The 15392-nt window shown below is 37.6% G+C and overlaps 1 protein-coding gene across 2 annotated transcripts in view; it reads right to left on the reverse strand.

Annotated features, from left to right (window-relative positions):
* Window positions 1–1765: 1765 nt before the first annotated feature.
* pam (peptidylglycine alpha-amidating monooxygenase) overlaps window positions 1766–15392 on the reverse strand; it is a 50896-nt gene continuing 37269 nt past the window's right edge. For both annotated transcript variants that reach the window (XM_042509937.1, XM_042509936.1), the window contains 7 exons: window positions 14910–15113; window positions 13634–13749; window positions 10673–10769; window positions 10356–10406; window positions 7477–7725; window positions 6963–7022; window positions 1766–5590 (listed from right to left, as the gene is read on the reverse strand). In XM_042509937.1, coding sequence (XP_042365871.1) covers window positions 5412–5590; window positions 6963–7022; window positions 7477–7725; window positions 10356–10406; window positions 10673–10769; window positions 13634–13749; window positions 14910–15113 — 956 coding nt within the window. In that variant the 3' untranslated portion in view covers window positions 1766–5411. The remainder of the gene's footprint in view (window positions 5591–6962; window positions 7023–7476; window positions 7726–10355; window positions 10407–10672; window positions 10770–13633; window positions 13750–14909; window positions 15114–15392) is intronic.

Here is a 15392-nt window from a genome sequence, read left to right on the forward strand (position 1 = left end):
GCATTTTTATGACATCCTATTCAATGGCTTATTTTCTGATTTTATAACACTCTATACTATGACTTGTATTTTTACAATTTCAAGACATGCTATACAATGACATTGTTAACTTATTTTATAACATACACTATGATTTTCTTTTTACATTTTTAAAGCCATAATATCCAATCTTATTCTGATTCTATAACATACTATACTAGGATTTTTTTTTTATTTTTTTATTTTTTTAATTATTTTTGGTATTGTTAAGACATACTATACAATTACATTTTTTCTTATTTCATAATGAACTATACAGTGACTTTGTTGCTTCTCATTTTTATGACACTTTTCTACGACTTCTTTGCATTTTTACGACACACATATATAGTCCCTCTCTGTTGCCAGTACGTGAGATATCTATAAATTCCAAAAGCCAAATGAAAAGGTTGGTTACTTAATTAATTAACCGTCTCAATACATTGCCAAGGCTCAGTCCCAAAGAATTGTTGATTTGATTTGAATCCCCGTCCGTTGCCAGTACCTGAAGAAGTTTTAAAGTCCAACAGCCAAATAAAAACATTAATGTGCCCAGAGAACAAACCCTCATGTTGATGGTGCTGGTGGCATGGAGGGATCATCTGTGGCAAATAGGGGTCAATGGCCCAGAACGTGGGTTCAAATCCTATCCATTGCCAGTACCTGCAGTCCAAACAATGCTACAGTCACAACTCCTCCTGGGGTGGGGTGGGGGGTCCAGAAAGCAGATTATGTGAAAACTCTGAGTATGTTAACCCTGAGATGAGGGAAAGAGAGTTAAATCAAACTTTGAGTCAATCACCATGGTAACTGACTCTGTGAACATAACCTGCTCTCTGGCAGCAATTTTCTCCCATACTGCTTTTCTCTCCTTAGCTGCTGCAGCGGTATTACTTTTCTTTCTAAATATGGGCTCATATTTGCCATAGGCATCATGAGGACCTTTAGTTCCAGTGGGGTGAAGTAGCTTAATTTCTATTTCTCAGCAGTTGCCATGGTGAATTGAGGTATCGCGGCTCCATTAATGATGGCTTTTTATTGAGGTTGTGCATGTGCTGAACTCAGGGTGAACATACTCAGATTGAATTTATTCAGATCAGTTATTCTGGAATCGAATAGTTTCCTTTCTTGGAGTAAATCAACTCAGAGTTCAGGGTTAGACTTGGAGTAGCAGCGGAGTGTTATGCCATGAAAAAATAGAACTGGCTGGAATTTGATGGATAATTAAAAGCCATGTTTCCTTTGAAAAACAAGGAGAAAACATAATGAGCCTCTTTGCACTAAACGACCTGCAACTGCATAAAAATAAAATTAAATAAATAAAAGCAAAAAATAAAAAACATGATCAAAAAAATCTGGCAATTAGCTGGGATGGCTTCTAAGATACCATCCAATCTAATTCCTTGGGGGTTTTTTTTGCCATTTTTTGCTCAGTTTCACAGGTTTCAAAGGGTTAAGGGTTAAGTTAGAGAGTTTTGTTTTTTTTTTTAAATTTCAAGACATACTATACTATGAGCTGGGGGGGATATCTTGGTGGACACGGCCCCTCAGGGAACTTATTCTTAAGACATGAACATACTGTCAGTCTCTCCTGGAAGAGTGCTGCACTTGGTTGTTCAGGTGACAAGTGACAGACAGAAATATTCATGTGAAGAATGAAAGAGGAGAGTCATTAGTGATGATTTAATTATTCATCCAAGCAGCTGCCTCACTGGTCTGATCCCATAAACTCCAGAAAACACAGTGATGCTTTGCAGATACTTTATTACACAAATAACATAATTACTGAAAATAGTACTCTTGCAGCAAAACCAGTGTGTCAAAATAAATCAGATAGCCCACATGTGACCGCAACATCAGAAATGCAATTTCTATGGCATGCCATTAAGGGAATCATTCATTCAAAGTGTGTGGCAAACTGATACAACCAGAAATATCTGATGAGGGTCTGAGAATACAGGATGGAATTTAAAAATATGGAATGAAAGATGGAGCAAATGAAATGAAACCTGAGAATACAGAATGAAACGGAGTATTCTGGATGGACAAACAACATCCACTTCATCACATCTTTGTATTTCCTCTTAGTCTGTTTGCTGTAAACTGGATTTTATTGATGGACACTAATTGTTGCATTATTATTATTATTACGGGTGACTCGTGCTTGATTCAGATTTCACTGAACAACTTGGATTTGTGCTGTAGGTTTGATTGAACATGTTTGCTATATTCTCAGTTTTCCATTCATTCCTACAAATTAGCAATTGATCAAATCAAATGTGATCAATTCATAATTTTTAACTTCAAGTTAAATCTCAAGCAATGTACTTAGTTGTTATAAACAATTGCAGTTTGTAACATTGTATTGGCACAATGTGCACAATGGTCCACAAGAAACACAACATGACACTGCTGAAACAGATCCATTAAAGCGCAGACATGCAGCTCTAATGAAGACAAACATTTAAGGAACCACACACACTTCTTTGCATGTTTTAGCCCGTTTGCTACAGGTTGTATACTTTAAATCATTGCTGACCATTTCGCTAAATATGCTGCTGTTTTTTAGAAATTCTAATTTTTGTTTGTTTGTTTTTTCCTTTCAGCTATGGTTTTACATAGACTGTGAACTATTTGTTTTGATTTGAAAAAGTTTGTGTGCAGGCTGACTTAAATTTCTAAGTTGACTGAATTTAAAAGATACGAAAATTACCTCAACTTGTGATCAAATTCAGTCCATTTAAATTTTAAGGCTGCCCAGATACTAACATATTCAAGTTAAAACAAGTAGGTTATTTTTACAGTGTAGCACAATTGATTTCTATTAAGTGATTTTCAGTTTGGTTGAATAGGAATATTCATCTCAAACATTTCTAAAGTCCATTAATCATTTATATTAAGCAGCAACTGCATCAAGCAAAAACATCACAAAGTGTTTCCAGCTCCTAGATTCTGAATATCTCGCTAGTTTGTCTGTCATCTATGATAGTTGGTGAATATCTCTGGGTTTGGACGGTTGGTTGGTGTCCCCTCTCTAAATTTAGACTTTTTGATGCGGGGAGCTCGTCATAAGTTCTTTATTCCAGCAGTATGCAAGTCACAAAGTGGATAACTGATCTGTCAGTCTGGTTAGATCAGATGGATCGGTGAGTGGACCAGCTGCTGCAGAGTGAAAGCAAACTTTTAGACCCAGAGCAATAATGGTTAAGTATCTGTGTCCAGAGTTCGCTCTAAAATATAAGATCAATACATGGCAAATGTTTCCATCATGGTGGGTTGCCAAAATAAATGAATGTGTGGGAAACCCTCAACAACCCCCCGACAACAATAATGTTTACTGCACTGGATTACACAACTCAAGTCAGTTTAAGAGTGCAGCATGCTTTTCAAAATGGTCAGCAAACATATCAACTATAAATTTGTAAGTAAGGAGCTCAAAACTTACAGAGAGATGTGGTTCCTTTAAGTTATGGAAGATGGACATAGCAGCTATTTCTTGCTGTATTCTTGACATTGTCTGAGGTGAGTGAGTAACAGTTACAGTGCTTGAGACTTGAGACTTGTTTGATTGGCATCATACACACACACATGCACACACACACATACAGGCATAAATATACATATACATATATATGTAATAATATCCATTTTCCGTTCACTTGTATGGAAGAGAAATCAATATATAGTACAAGCTCTACTAGCAGCAGCTGTTTCATCTCATGGAACATGTTGTAATGGCAGGTGCTGAAGAAAGGCAAAATACAGACAAGTAAAAAAGGCACAAAATGAAATGTGAACTGAAACATGGACCCAACAATCATGTTGAAATAATAATGCTTTGTGTGTAGCTTTACTACATGGAAGAGATTTAAGTAAGGAAGGATGCACTTTTTCAGTAAAAGTAAACCATCTAGAGAATATCAGTGCGGTTAAACTTTTCATTTTGAAAATAAGGATACATTTTTCCATAATTAATCCTCGAAATAAATTCTTACTCAAACATTAAAATTTCATGAAATGAACACTGTATTTATGTCCAGTTTAGACTCAGCAGAACCAAAACACTGAACAGTAAAATAAAGAGCCAACAGAAGGTTTCTGATTCTTTCTGAGGGCCCTGTTTCAATGCAAGCACAGTGACCAGCACAAAGAGGAGGTATGTCTTGGGACCACATACTGTGGTCACCTGCTACTTTAGTTCAGCAGCACAAAGTGCTAAAGGTCCGAGTGAAGTGAAATAAAGATGAGACGGTGTGGGGATTACTAAATGCAGCCAATCACAGCACTGCTCTCATCGCTGAAACAGATCCAACAGAGCCAATTACAGTCTGACAGCAACAGCTCAACAAAAGACCAATCTTTTGAAATTATGCAAAGAGATGACTTAAGAAATGGCGAAAAAAAATGCAAGGCATTAGTACAAAAATACGAGAAAATTTAAGAAAAAGGAAACTGCCTTAAGATAGTGCTTAAAAGAGTAATTTTCTGTAACATAATTTTAAATATATAACTAAGAGCCTTATAGTTACAGTTTTGGACATTTTCCCCACTTTTTTGATAATATTTATCTAATAATCCCCAATTGCTAATTTTCACATCATTTCTTTGCCACCTTGTAGCATTTTTTTGTAGTTTGTGGGACAGGTCTTGCCAAGTTTCTCAATGTGATTTTGAATTTTTTTTTAGGTTTAAATTCTTGTGAAAATTCTGTCGCAGTGCTGCTTGTGCTGGTCACAGTGCCACCATGAAAACGTACCCCTGAAGCTTTTCAAACAGCTTGCTTTGAGTGCAAATAAATAATATAAGAAATGTGAAATACTTGACCCCATTTCAGTCATAGAAATTCCCCTTCTGAAAAAGTCATTCAGTGAAGTTTGGTTCATTTTCCTTCTAGTTCAAGAAAAAAATCCAGCAAATGGGCTTTGATTAGTTTCACCGGTTTCCTAACAAAACAGGTTATTATAAGAATTTCAGTGGATTTTTTCACATTTCTGATCACATTTATAAAATCCCCAAAACAGGGGAATCTGGATGAATAAAAGTTATGCAGCTTATTGGCAGATTTGGTCTTGTTTTAAGGCTGAATCTGACACCAGGTGTTTCAAACTGTGCTAATAATTTCACTAAATGCAAGTTTGATTTGGGGAAAACAATCTTTCTAAGTAAAATGTGTGAATTTTGTCACCAAGGCTCTATCAAGACCACAGCTAAATTAAATAAACATTAAATAAAGTGTCTGAATAATGCCAAATTAATTTTATATACAGCATTTTTTTTTTTTAAATATATAAACAATAAGATTGGCAGCTAACACAACAGTTACACACATGATGAATAACATACATCTTGGATTGGCAGAAGAAGCAGAAGGTTGGTGTCTGTACCCAGAGAGTCTACGAGGAGGACTGAGGAGGCGGCAGAGCCGAGTACTCCTCATTCTCTGAGTCGCTGCTGTCCTCGTCGTTCCTCTCCTGGTCGCTGCCTTCAGTGCTCAGCTGGTCGAAGCCCTGACGACTATAACCCTTGTGGGACGCAAAGAAGTTCCCCAGGTTCAGACTGCCCACTGCTTTCCCTGGCCAAAGGGAAAACAACATGTCACTAACTTGGTGTAGCGCCAGCGAGATGTTCGTGTCTGCAGGTCTTAATACACTGCAATAATTTGATGTATAAATTTATAGGTCGGCTGAACAACTCAGAGAACTGTATAATCATGGCTTTGACAAGCATCAAATTGAGCACTACACGCTATATGTCCAGGATATGGAAGCATTGGTATAGTAATCTCCTCTGTGGTCATTGACTTTTTTAATTGTTTTTTAAGTGATCTGTACATATTGTATTGGGTATTTTTTTTTTTTTTTTATTAAGTGATCTTATTGCATTGTGAATATGTTGTGTATGGTACTTCTATGTGTCTTCTATATCTTTTGTATGTATTGTCTTGCTCTTATCTGGACCATTGAGTCTGTAATAAAGTTTATTATTATTATTATTATAACAGTCCTGACAAATATGAAGATAGATTACAAAAAGGTTTTTTCATCCAGTATTTAAAGTGGCCATACAATAGTGGAATCTCATTTGAATATTTGTATTGATAGTATGTAAAATCAGGGTCAATATGGAAAAAAAAAAAAAAAACAGTCAAAGTCTCCTCCGTCATGATCTCTGTCCTGTGACATCACAGAATGCTGTTCACAATACCTGTAATCCAAAATGAGGCTGACACGTTTCAAACAAGTTAGAGATGATGGATGTAGGTATGAAATAAAAAACAATTAAAGATAAAAAAGCACTTGCTTTTTTTTTCTTAATTTTTTTTATTTCATACCTACCTATTTAAGGGATGTCTGCAATGTGTTTCATGATGACCATCATGAAGGCCAGAAGCTGAAACACGTCGGTCCAATAAAGTTGTCTTTTATACTACAAGAGTTGCTGGAGCTCCTTGACCTCATTGTGTTGGAAGTACTGGCCGCCTCACTGGTGTCTTTGCTCGTTCAGGTAGCGGAATTAGCTGCTGCACAGCTGATAACCACAGCTCCTCCCCAGAGGTGGCGATCGTAAACAACACTCAGGTAAGATGGTGGATACTTTCCCCAAGAGTTATGATGTAATTCTGAATCTAATGTTTTTGTATCTATAGTCTGCCCCTCCCCCCTCCAGTCCATCACTTTGCCTTGATCACCATAGCAACCAGTGCCACCGCACACACGTGTTGAGCATGTGCATGACAATTGTCTCTCTCTCTCTCTCTCTCGCTCTCACACACACACACACACACACACACACACACACACACACACACACACACACACACAGTGTTGGGGCCTTTAATATATAATAATAATAGCATTGGGATGTGAATTGCACACCAAGAATCTGGCAAAAAAAAAATATCTCAGGAAATGTTCTAGTTTGTTCTAGTTTCATTCATTATTTACCTCTTATTTTTCCCAGGATTCCTCCCACAGAGCTGGGGTCACTTTTCACCTCACATCGGTCTGCAAACAAACAACATTCAATTAGATTTAGCTGAATGCTGCTGACCAAATATTAAAAGAACAAAAGACAACAGAGCATACAGAGCAGAGTGTGGCGCTTTCAACATTTGATTCTTTTTTCTTTTTTTTTTTTTTAGAAAAAAACTGTTTTGAGTCTTTTACAATTTCACAATAAATAATAACTGCAGGCCTTTAGAATGCTGTTTTGTATAGACCAAGAACTGTGGATCGCTCTCCATCTCTGTCATTAAAACCACTTTAGGAAGGGACCAGGAGGAATCACTACAGTGATCAATACCCCTATTGACTGACATATGGGCCTGTGATTATTCTATTAATATTGACTTGAAACCCTTAAACCTTGTCAAAAGAAGCTGTGTGGCTTTCTATCTAATTTCAATATCGAAACCTTCTGTTCCTTTTTATTCACAGTCCCTATTATTGTCACACGCACTGTTTTTCCTCCAGCAGATGAAGACTCCCACAGAGAGGACAAGCAGCAGAGGGACGAGCAGCAGGGTGGTGATGACGGCTGGGAGCACGCCCTGGCCTCTGTTTGGCGTCGCTGCCATCTTCTTCTTCTCCTCCTCTGTCTCTTGTTGAGGTTGAGGCTGTACAGCCACAGTTTGCTTCTCCTGGATGGCCGCTGCCTTTGACATGTTGTGCTCTGGCCTCACCTTTGTCTGGACAAACGCTTCCATTTCTGCACACAGAGAAATGTTGTGATTAATGAGGTTTCAATTGCTCTGTCCACACAGAATCAGCCACAGCAGGTGCGTCCAGACTGAGAGAACTGGAGTGTCGTTACTTATCAAATTCACTGCATGATTTCTTTTTTCCTTTGTGAATAAAAGGCAAATCTTCATTTAAAAAAATTTTTTTTTCAGAAACGGGAATGGCAAAATGGCTCCACAGGGCCCCCTAACGTGTAGCCCCCACAGCCAGTTTCACCTACAATTACAGAATTCTGTACACTCGTGTATCATGCCCAGATGCACAAGCCTCTTGGACCCACCCACAAACCTAAAAGACAGTCGGCAATTTTGAATTTTATGCTCATTTTATGATTTTAGGCCTCGTACTTCTGCAAACTCGTCCTACAGAATTTATCCGAATGACTTCAAATTTGGTGTGTCCACTTTTAACCCTTTGGTTATGAAAAGTAATAAAAGATCCATGCAAAACTTTTACGGCTCTGCCGTGGCACGGCGTACAATTTTAATGTTTCATCATATAACAGGAAATTGTTGTAACTTTGGTGTTCATTGTCCGATCTGCGTGAAACTTCATAGGTTCGATAAGGGTCCCACCCTAAACACTTCTGTATGACAATATTCACTAGTCATAAAAGCGCCACCTAGTGGCCACAGGAAATTGTTCTTTTATACTTTTATGAACTTGTCCTACACAATAAATCAAATCCACTTGAAAGTCTGCCTGTATGATCTTCACAATTGAAAGTTATCATACAGGCAGACTGTATGCAAAACTTTTACCATTTGTATGTGGCTTAGCCTCGAATGCCGATGTTTGCCATAGAGGGGGAAAATATTATAACTTTACAATACATGCTGGAATGTCCTCCAAACGTGACATGGTGGACAACAGTCCAGCCCTGAGCAGGTCTATAAGCTAATTTTCTGTCAGTGTGCTAACATGCCTCAGTAGCGCCCCCTAGAACATCTCAAAGAGGCAGCCCTCTCACTACATTTCATCTGCATGTATGATATCTCATACTTTTGCAAACTTGTCCAACAGGTTTAATCTGATTTCAGACTTCAAATTTAGTGGGTCCAATCTCAACCCCATTGTGATGAAAGTTTATCAAAGGTCCGCCCAAAACTTTTACAGTTTTCCCATGGCGCAGCACTGGATTTTGATGTTTCGCCATAAAACAGGAAATTGTCTTAACTTTGGTGTACATTGTCCCATCTGCCTGAAACGTCATAGGTTTGATAAGGGTCCCACCCTGAACACATCTGTATGACAATGTTCACTAGTCGCAATAGCACCACCAATTGGCAACAGGAAGTAAGCATTGAGGGACAATTATCATTGAATTTACATGACATTTACATGGTTTGGTCGGCAAATTATGTACACTAAGATGACATGGAATTGCAGTCCCCTCCACTGCCACCTTGTGGCCGCTGAAAGTACTAAACCATGTGTAATAGCTCACTCCAAGGTCCGAACTCTCTGCATGCATTATCCAACTTTCACAGAAATGAAGAGCTGCTTTAGCTGTAGTCCCACCAGTACCCTGATATATGTTGGGGTGCGAGGGCCCTTTCATCGTTGCTTGCAGCTTTAATTTGGGAAATTATTTTGGATTAAAAGGACAAAGGAACTGGTCTAAAATTGCTGAAATTGCTAAAATTAATAAAAACCCTACTGGCATGTGAACTATGGTCTGGGCGGTTGATTTGTTGCCTTATATCCATAACCCTGCTATTGAAAAATTGTAAAAACTTCTCATATATTTCTGGAGAGGTATCGATAAAATGGTGGGAGGTGACTGTTTTAATTACTTTAAATAAAATTCTGGGGTTGGGTTGATTTGGTAAAATTAAGTTAGATAAAAATGAGGCTCTAACATCTTTAACTGTCTTTTGATATTTTTTTCTTGAATCTTTTCAAATATCATCAAATACAGTTAAACCTGTCTTTTTTCATTTTCTCTCAGTTTTCCTACATTCTCTCTTTAATTTTTGAGTGGATTAATTTAACCATGGTTGGGGTGTAGCAGTAGAGGTTTTTTTTAATTTATAAGGAGCAACAGAGTCCAGGACAGTCTGACAGGTTTGGTTAAAAAGAAGACCAGCTCCTCTGTGTTAAAATTTGAATGAAAAACAGTTAAAGAGGCACCATGAAAAGATTTGCTACCAGACATGGAATTAAAAATACAGCGGCAGATAGGTGTGCTGGGGTTAAAATGACATTGGGTTAAAACCAAACTGAATAAAACCACCTTGATCAGACACATAGATATCCTTGGTCATGAAATTGTTGAAATACACAAATAAAATAAAATACAAATGTAATGCATCTGTGGTTTGCAGAAATGTGGGCTTTGTGGAAGTCAAACAGGAATAAGCCTCTGATCTTAGGGCTTACACAGGACACAATTCTTGCAGGTGTCGTGTGTCACATGTGTGTGTGTGTGTGTGTGTGTGTGTGTGTGTGTGTGTGTGTGTGTGTTTGTGTTTGTGTGTTACCTAGTAATGTCAGCAAAGATCATCAGCAGCAAGAACTTTCAATATCCTGATGAATATACAAACTATAAAACAATAATAATAACATGCAACAACCAAAACTTTTAACAATACTCACCTTCAAGTTCTTGAACCTCTATTCCAGCTTTCTTGACAGAGCGGTGCAACTCTGAAAAATTGAAAAAAAGCCAGATTTAGGGGTAGCTAGATTACAACTAGAAAGTTTATCTGCAAAGCCACCACAAAAAGGACTTGATTAACAAAATGATTTGGACATTCTCATGGAATGTCTAAATAATCTCTTGGATGAGAATAAATTAATATGTACAGTAGAGAATGTGAACTTCATTTAACCCATTCATGTTAAGATGAAGTCTGCACAAGAGGACACGACAGAGATTTGACTCGTGACTGTCTTAATGAAGCTGAACTTACTCTCAGTGGAGAACTTGAAGACTGATTTAGTGCCTACGTCCCCAACGAAGATGCTGCCGTCCCTGGTTTCAACAATGTCGTGAGGCATTTTAAACTCCTGCAGATGAAGGAAAATGCTGCTCAGTGAGAGAGTTCAAGCCACAAAAATGATTCATCACCATCCCAAAATCATAGTGGACTGGGTCCAGTGCATATCTGGTAGGCATTAATGCTGCCTTCCTGTGTTCCTCAGAAATAATGTATTACCATATTTACAGTTACAACCACATGAATGGCCCTCTAAAGTTGTGATTATGAAAGGGAAATTGGGAAATTATAATGATACGCGAGTTGTGATGTTTGTGTGACATTTCAGGGAAGCAGAAATTCCCAAAAGCATGAAAATAGAATTGATGGTAAACAATTATATATTTGGTTATTTAGTTCCAAGTAGCTATCATTTACTTTTAGTAGTTGCACAGGCGAGTATACTAACATTGATGACAACGTTTTTTTTATACCAGTTGCCGACTTGACGTCATAAATGCATAAACATGGCGGGCAAAAGCCAATGTTTGGTCAATGGTAAGAAACTTTTTTATCAATTCACGTATTAAATATAAATTTTTGATCACATGTAAAATGGTATTAATGTTGACTGCTATCTATCTAGAGTGGCCTAGATTAAGTACAAAAATATTTAAAAATTCAATACATAATACATTAAATATATTAAGTACATAAATATTTAGCTAATCTGGACTTATGTCATGATAAGTTTTTATATATATAAAATACACATAAAATGGAAACAGCCATCAACCTCTTGTTTAAATGCTTTAGCATTAAAATGCAACCCATCTTTGCAGCTTTTATGTTGTTCTCACTTTACAATCTCAAAGCTCATGAAAACATCACATGAACTTAGCATAAGTCCAGACTAGAGGTAAACTCCCAAACATCATCTCAGCTTAATTTCACCTCTGTCTGCATAAGGAGTTTCTAACTCAGACGGTGCAGAAATATTTGGATTTACTTGGATTACTTTTCTGTTTTGAATGTCTCCGATATCAGAAACTGCACCACCTTGAGCAAACATACTCGGCAAACACTTCCAAAGTCTTATCTGCTTCTCAGCCAACAGAACAAGAGTGTGACCTGAGTGATGAAAGCGATCTAATACTTAAAAACCTTGACACCCACTAATCGTCTAATCTTGTCATTAAGATTCCGAGTGACAATGAACTCTGACTGTCATCTCAAACTGACAGGGCCTTTGTCCTGTCTGTTACTCTTGTTCTATTTGAACCTTTCAGACTATTGGAGATGATATGTAAGACCTGCATGACTCATATCAACAACAAGGAGGATAAACTGGAGCAGTACAGCTAGAAATAGAACACCTGCATCAGTGGGGTGAGGAGGAGCAGACAGGCGAACAGATCACAGGACACGATTTGAGCCATAACGGCTTTGTGAGCAGACTGACCAAAAGAAAAGATCATCTGTCTTGTTAGAATATCTTCATCACTGACACACAGAGCTCACAGGCCTGAGACAGACTGTTAGTATGCTCAGGAGAACTGCCAACACACCTTCATCAGAGATTAAGTACAACGTAGTATACATGAGGTCATATATAGTGATGTAAATTATTTGCTTAACCTTTATGACTCTGGCTGTATATCAAATATATTTTTTGTTGATTTAGCGAACAAATATTTTTAAAAATTGGTCAAATGACTCATTTATTAATTATTCTAAAGATTATTTTTTATTACTTGATTGTACCTTCTCACTCCTTTTTGTATGTAAACCAAGGCATTGTGTGTTTAACCATTTCTTTTCTTTTACGGTTTTCTTTGTAAACATAGCTCTTTTTTGTCTGTTTACTTGTTTGTATAATAATTTCTCTATTTTCTGTTTTACTTTTTAGAAATAAATCAAATCATATCAAATGTAAAAATTAATTTACCCAAATATAAACATCAAAAAGATTTTCGTTAATTTTAAAATCATTTTATTCAATCATCCTTCCTAAAAAAAAACCAATGAAAAAAGCTGTATATTTTAAAATTTGTCTAATCTCCACATCGATGATGACGATATTCACAATAATTATTATTATTAAAATAGGCCTGATCAGAAAAATACTGGACCTCAAACTTCAAAGCTTTGCTGTTACACATACATTAATTTAATCGCTTTATAGAAGCCCTTTCCCTCAACTTGAAAATTAGTGGGTTATCTTTTGTGGATAACTTAAAACAGTTATGACACAAATTTATTTAATTACTAAAGTAACATGCAGTAAAGGTAATCACTGGCAAATGAATTTTTGCATCAGTGTTGGTCAGGAAAATAAATTAAACTATTTACAGACAGACACAGATTGTAACAACAGTCTGTAATGTGAGTAAAGGCCGTTTTCTCACTTGCGCATGGCTGTTTAAATAAACATAGAATATAAAACAAGTGAATAACAACATTAGAAGACACACAGTGTGTTGTTAGCGGTGGTGCATAAAGTTTCAGTGAATACTAAAAGTAACAAGGTCTATGTGTAGATATTTCTTATAGATATTGCCTGGTTGGAAACAAAAAGTAATCAGGACGGTTTACGGTGTTGTCTGTTTGTGCTCCAGGATACTGAAGAACGCCGAAGTACGTTTTGCAAATCAACATATTTCTATAATCAATGACCTTGATTACATCGATAAATTGCCCTAGCCCTTGCTGATAAGAATAATGGATCAGCTGGGATATTGTGGTGGCCATGTGGTCTAAGAAGGACACAACATAACTGCATCATCCCAGTTTCAATTCAAGCTGAGGACCTTTGGTGCATCTCATCCATCTGCAAAAATGATGAAGAGCACTGGAGCATAAGTCTTTCATCATACACAACGGGTGAGAGAGTGTCTACGTGTGTGTGTGTGTGTGTGTGTGTGTGTGTGTGTGTGTGTGTGTGGATGTGATTACCGTTTTCTCTGGGTTAAAGGTATCCAAAATATCCGCCGTAGAATAATCGATTACAAAACCTCTGAGTGGAGTTGGGTGATATGGAGATTCCCCGTTCACTGCAAAGATCAAGCCATCTTCATGCGCACACACAAACAAACACACACACACACACACACACACACACACACACACAAAAATAAATGCAAGGCACTTAACACAATTGCAAGGTATTTCTTGCATTAAAAACATTTATTTAAGACATACTCTAGCATATTTAACTTAGACCATGTTTACATGTGTACAGCCCTACTAAAGACGGAATAGTCTTTCCTTTCCTCCTGCGTTTTTCAAAAAAATTTGTGTTCATATGATAACATTATGCACACAGATCTGCAAAAAAAAAACAAAAACGCTGTAGTATGCATGCCAGGCCAGTAGCTGGTGGTGTAACTTTGTAATGACACACCATAGAAGAACACTGCCTGCCTGCCGATTAAGGTAGTGGTGAGTATAAACAAACAAGAAGACGATGGCGAACGCACACACGAGAAGTGACACCGTTAATAACCTCAGTAGAGTCAGCAGCACAAACACAGCTAGGCAGTCTGCCATTATTGTTATTGTTGCCCTCCTACTTGCACATGGCTATTTTTCTGAAAAGTAATGGACATGCATGAAGTGCAGCCATGACGTCACTGTTCTCACAGGAACCACGCATTGCCAGTTTACACGGCAACAGAAGGAGTGGCATTTCTGAAAAATTACACTTTGGAACCCAATTTAAAAAGTTTTTGTTTTCAGGCGCCCAAAATGCTGCGACAAACGTTTAATGTTTCATGCAAGAACTGTTGCAGTGTAAACCATAATTATCTGGACTTTTAGCCTTTGGCATGTGTCAAGCTCCAGCAACACTGGCTCCAACATTGCTCTCTTCCTGTCTTACATCTCCAGTTTGTAACAAAGGCTGTCTGTTTGTGTCCATGTCCAGATAAACCTGATGAAGTCATTCTGACATCATAAGGGTTATTTTCTCCGTCAGACACTAGAGGACATCATACATTATACTTTTCACACACCATGTAGTCCTAACCATAAAAGTCAATTAAATCCCCTTTCATTTATCATAAGGAACTGAAGTTGGATTGACAAGGAAAATAATGAAAAAAATCAAACATTATATTTACACAGTTCTCTGACTTCAGTTTGGCATTATAACTGGGCAAAAGGATAACAAAGTGAATGCCAAGGGGAGGGCCTGAAATCAATGTCTCTACTCAGCTCAGTCAGCACTCACCTCCTGCAGGGCTGTAGGTGATGGCAAACACCTCCCCTCCGAACTCCTCTTTCTTTATTTCCTTGACAAACTCTCCAGTTTCGGCTATGAAGCACTGGATCCGTCCCCTCTCCCTGTCAGCCACACACACTTCCTGTCTGTCAGGGAGGAACACCAGGCTGTGGGGGATCCGGAACGGTACACGCCTCCTCCTGTCCGAAGAGCCTTCAGGCAGGACAATAAGACAAGACAGCTGAATATGTGCAGGTTGTGTCTACTGGTGTCTGTCACATGTAGATCTACTGGATTTACACATTATTAATGAAGTTTCTCTCTGAAGAGAACAGTAGTTATGGAAATCAGATTGTCCTTTCTAACAATTATTAATAATTCTACTTCTACAACTACTTCACTTTGCATTTGTTAATGTTCATCATTACCAAAAGCTTAAAGTAAGGTTCTGAATACTCGGACTACATTGCTGACACAGACAGATAGCTAAGT

Source organism: Plectropomus leopardus, chromosome 20 (assembly GCF_008729295.1).
Source record: "Plectropomus leopardus isolate mb chromosome 20, YSFRI_Pleo_2.0, whole genome shotgun sequence".
NCBI classification, from domain to species: domain Eukaryota; kingdom Metazoa; phylum Chordata; class Actinopteri; order Perciformes; family Serranidae; genus Plectropomus; species Plectropomus leopardus.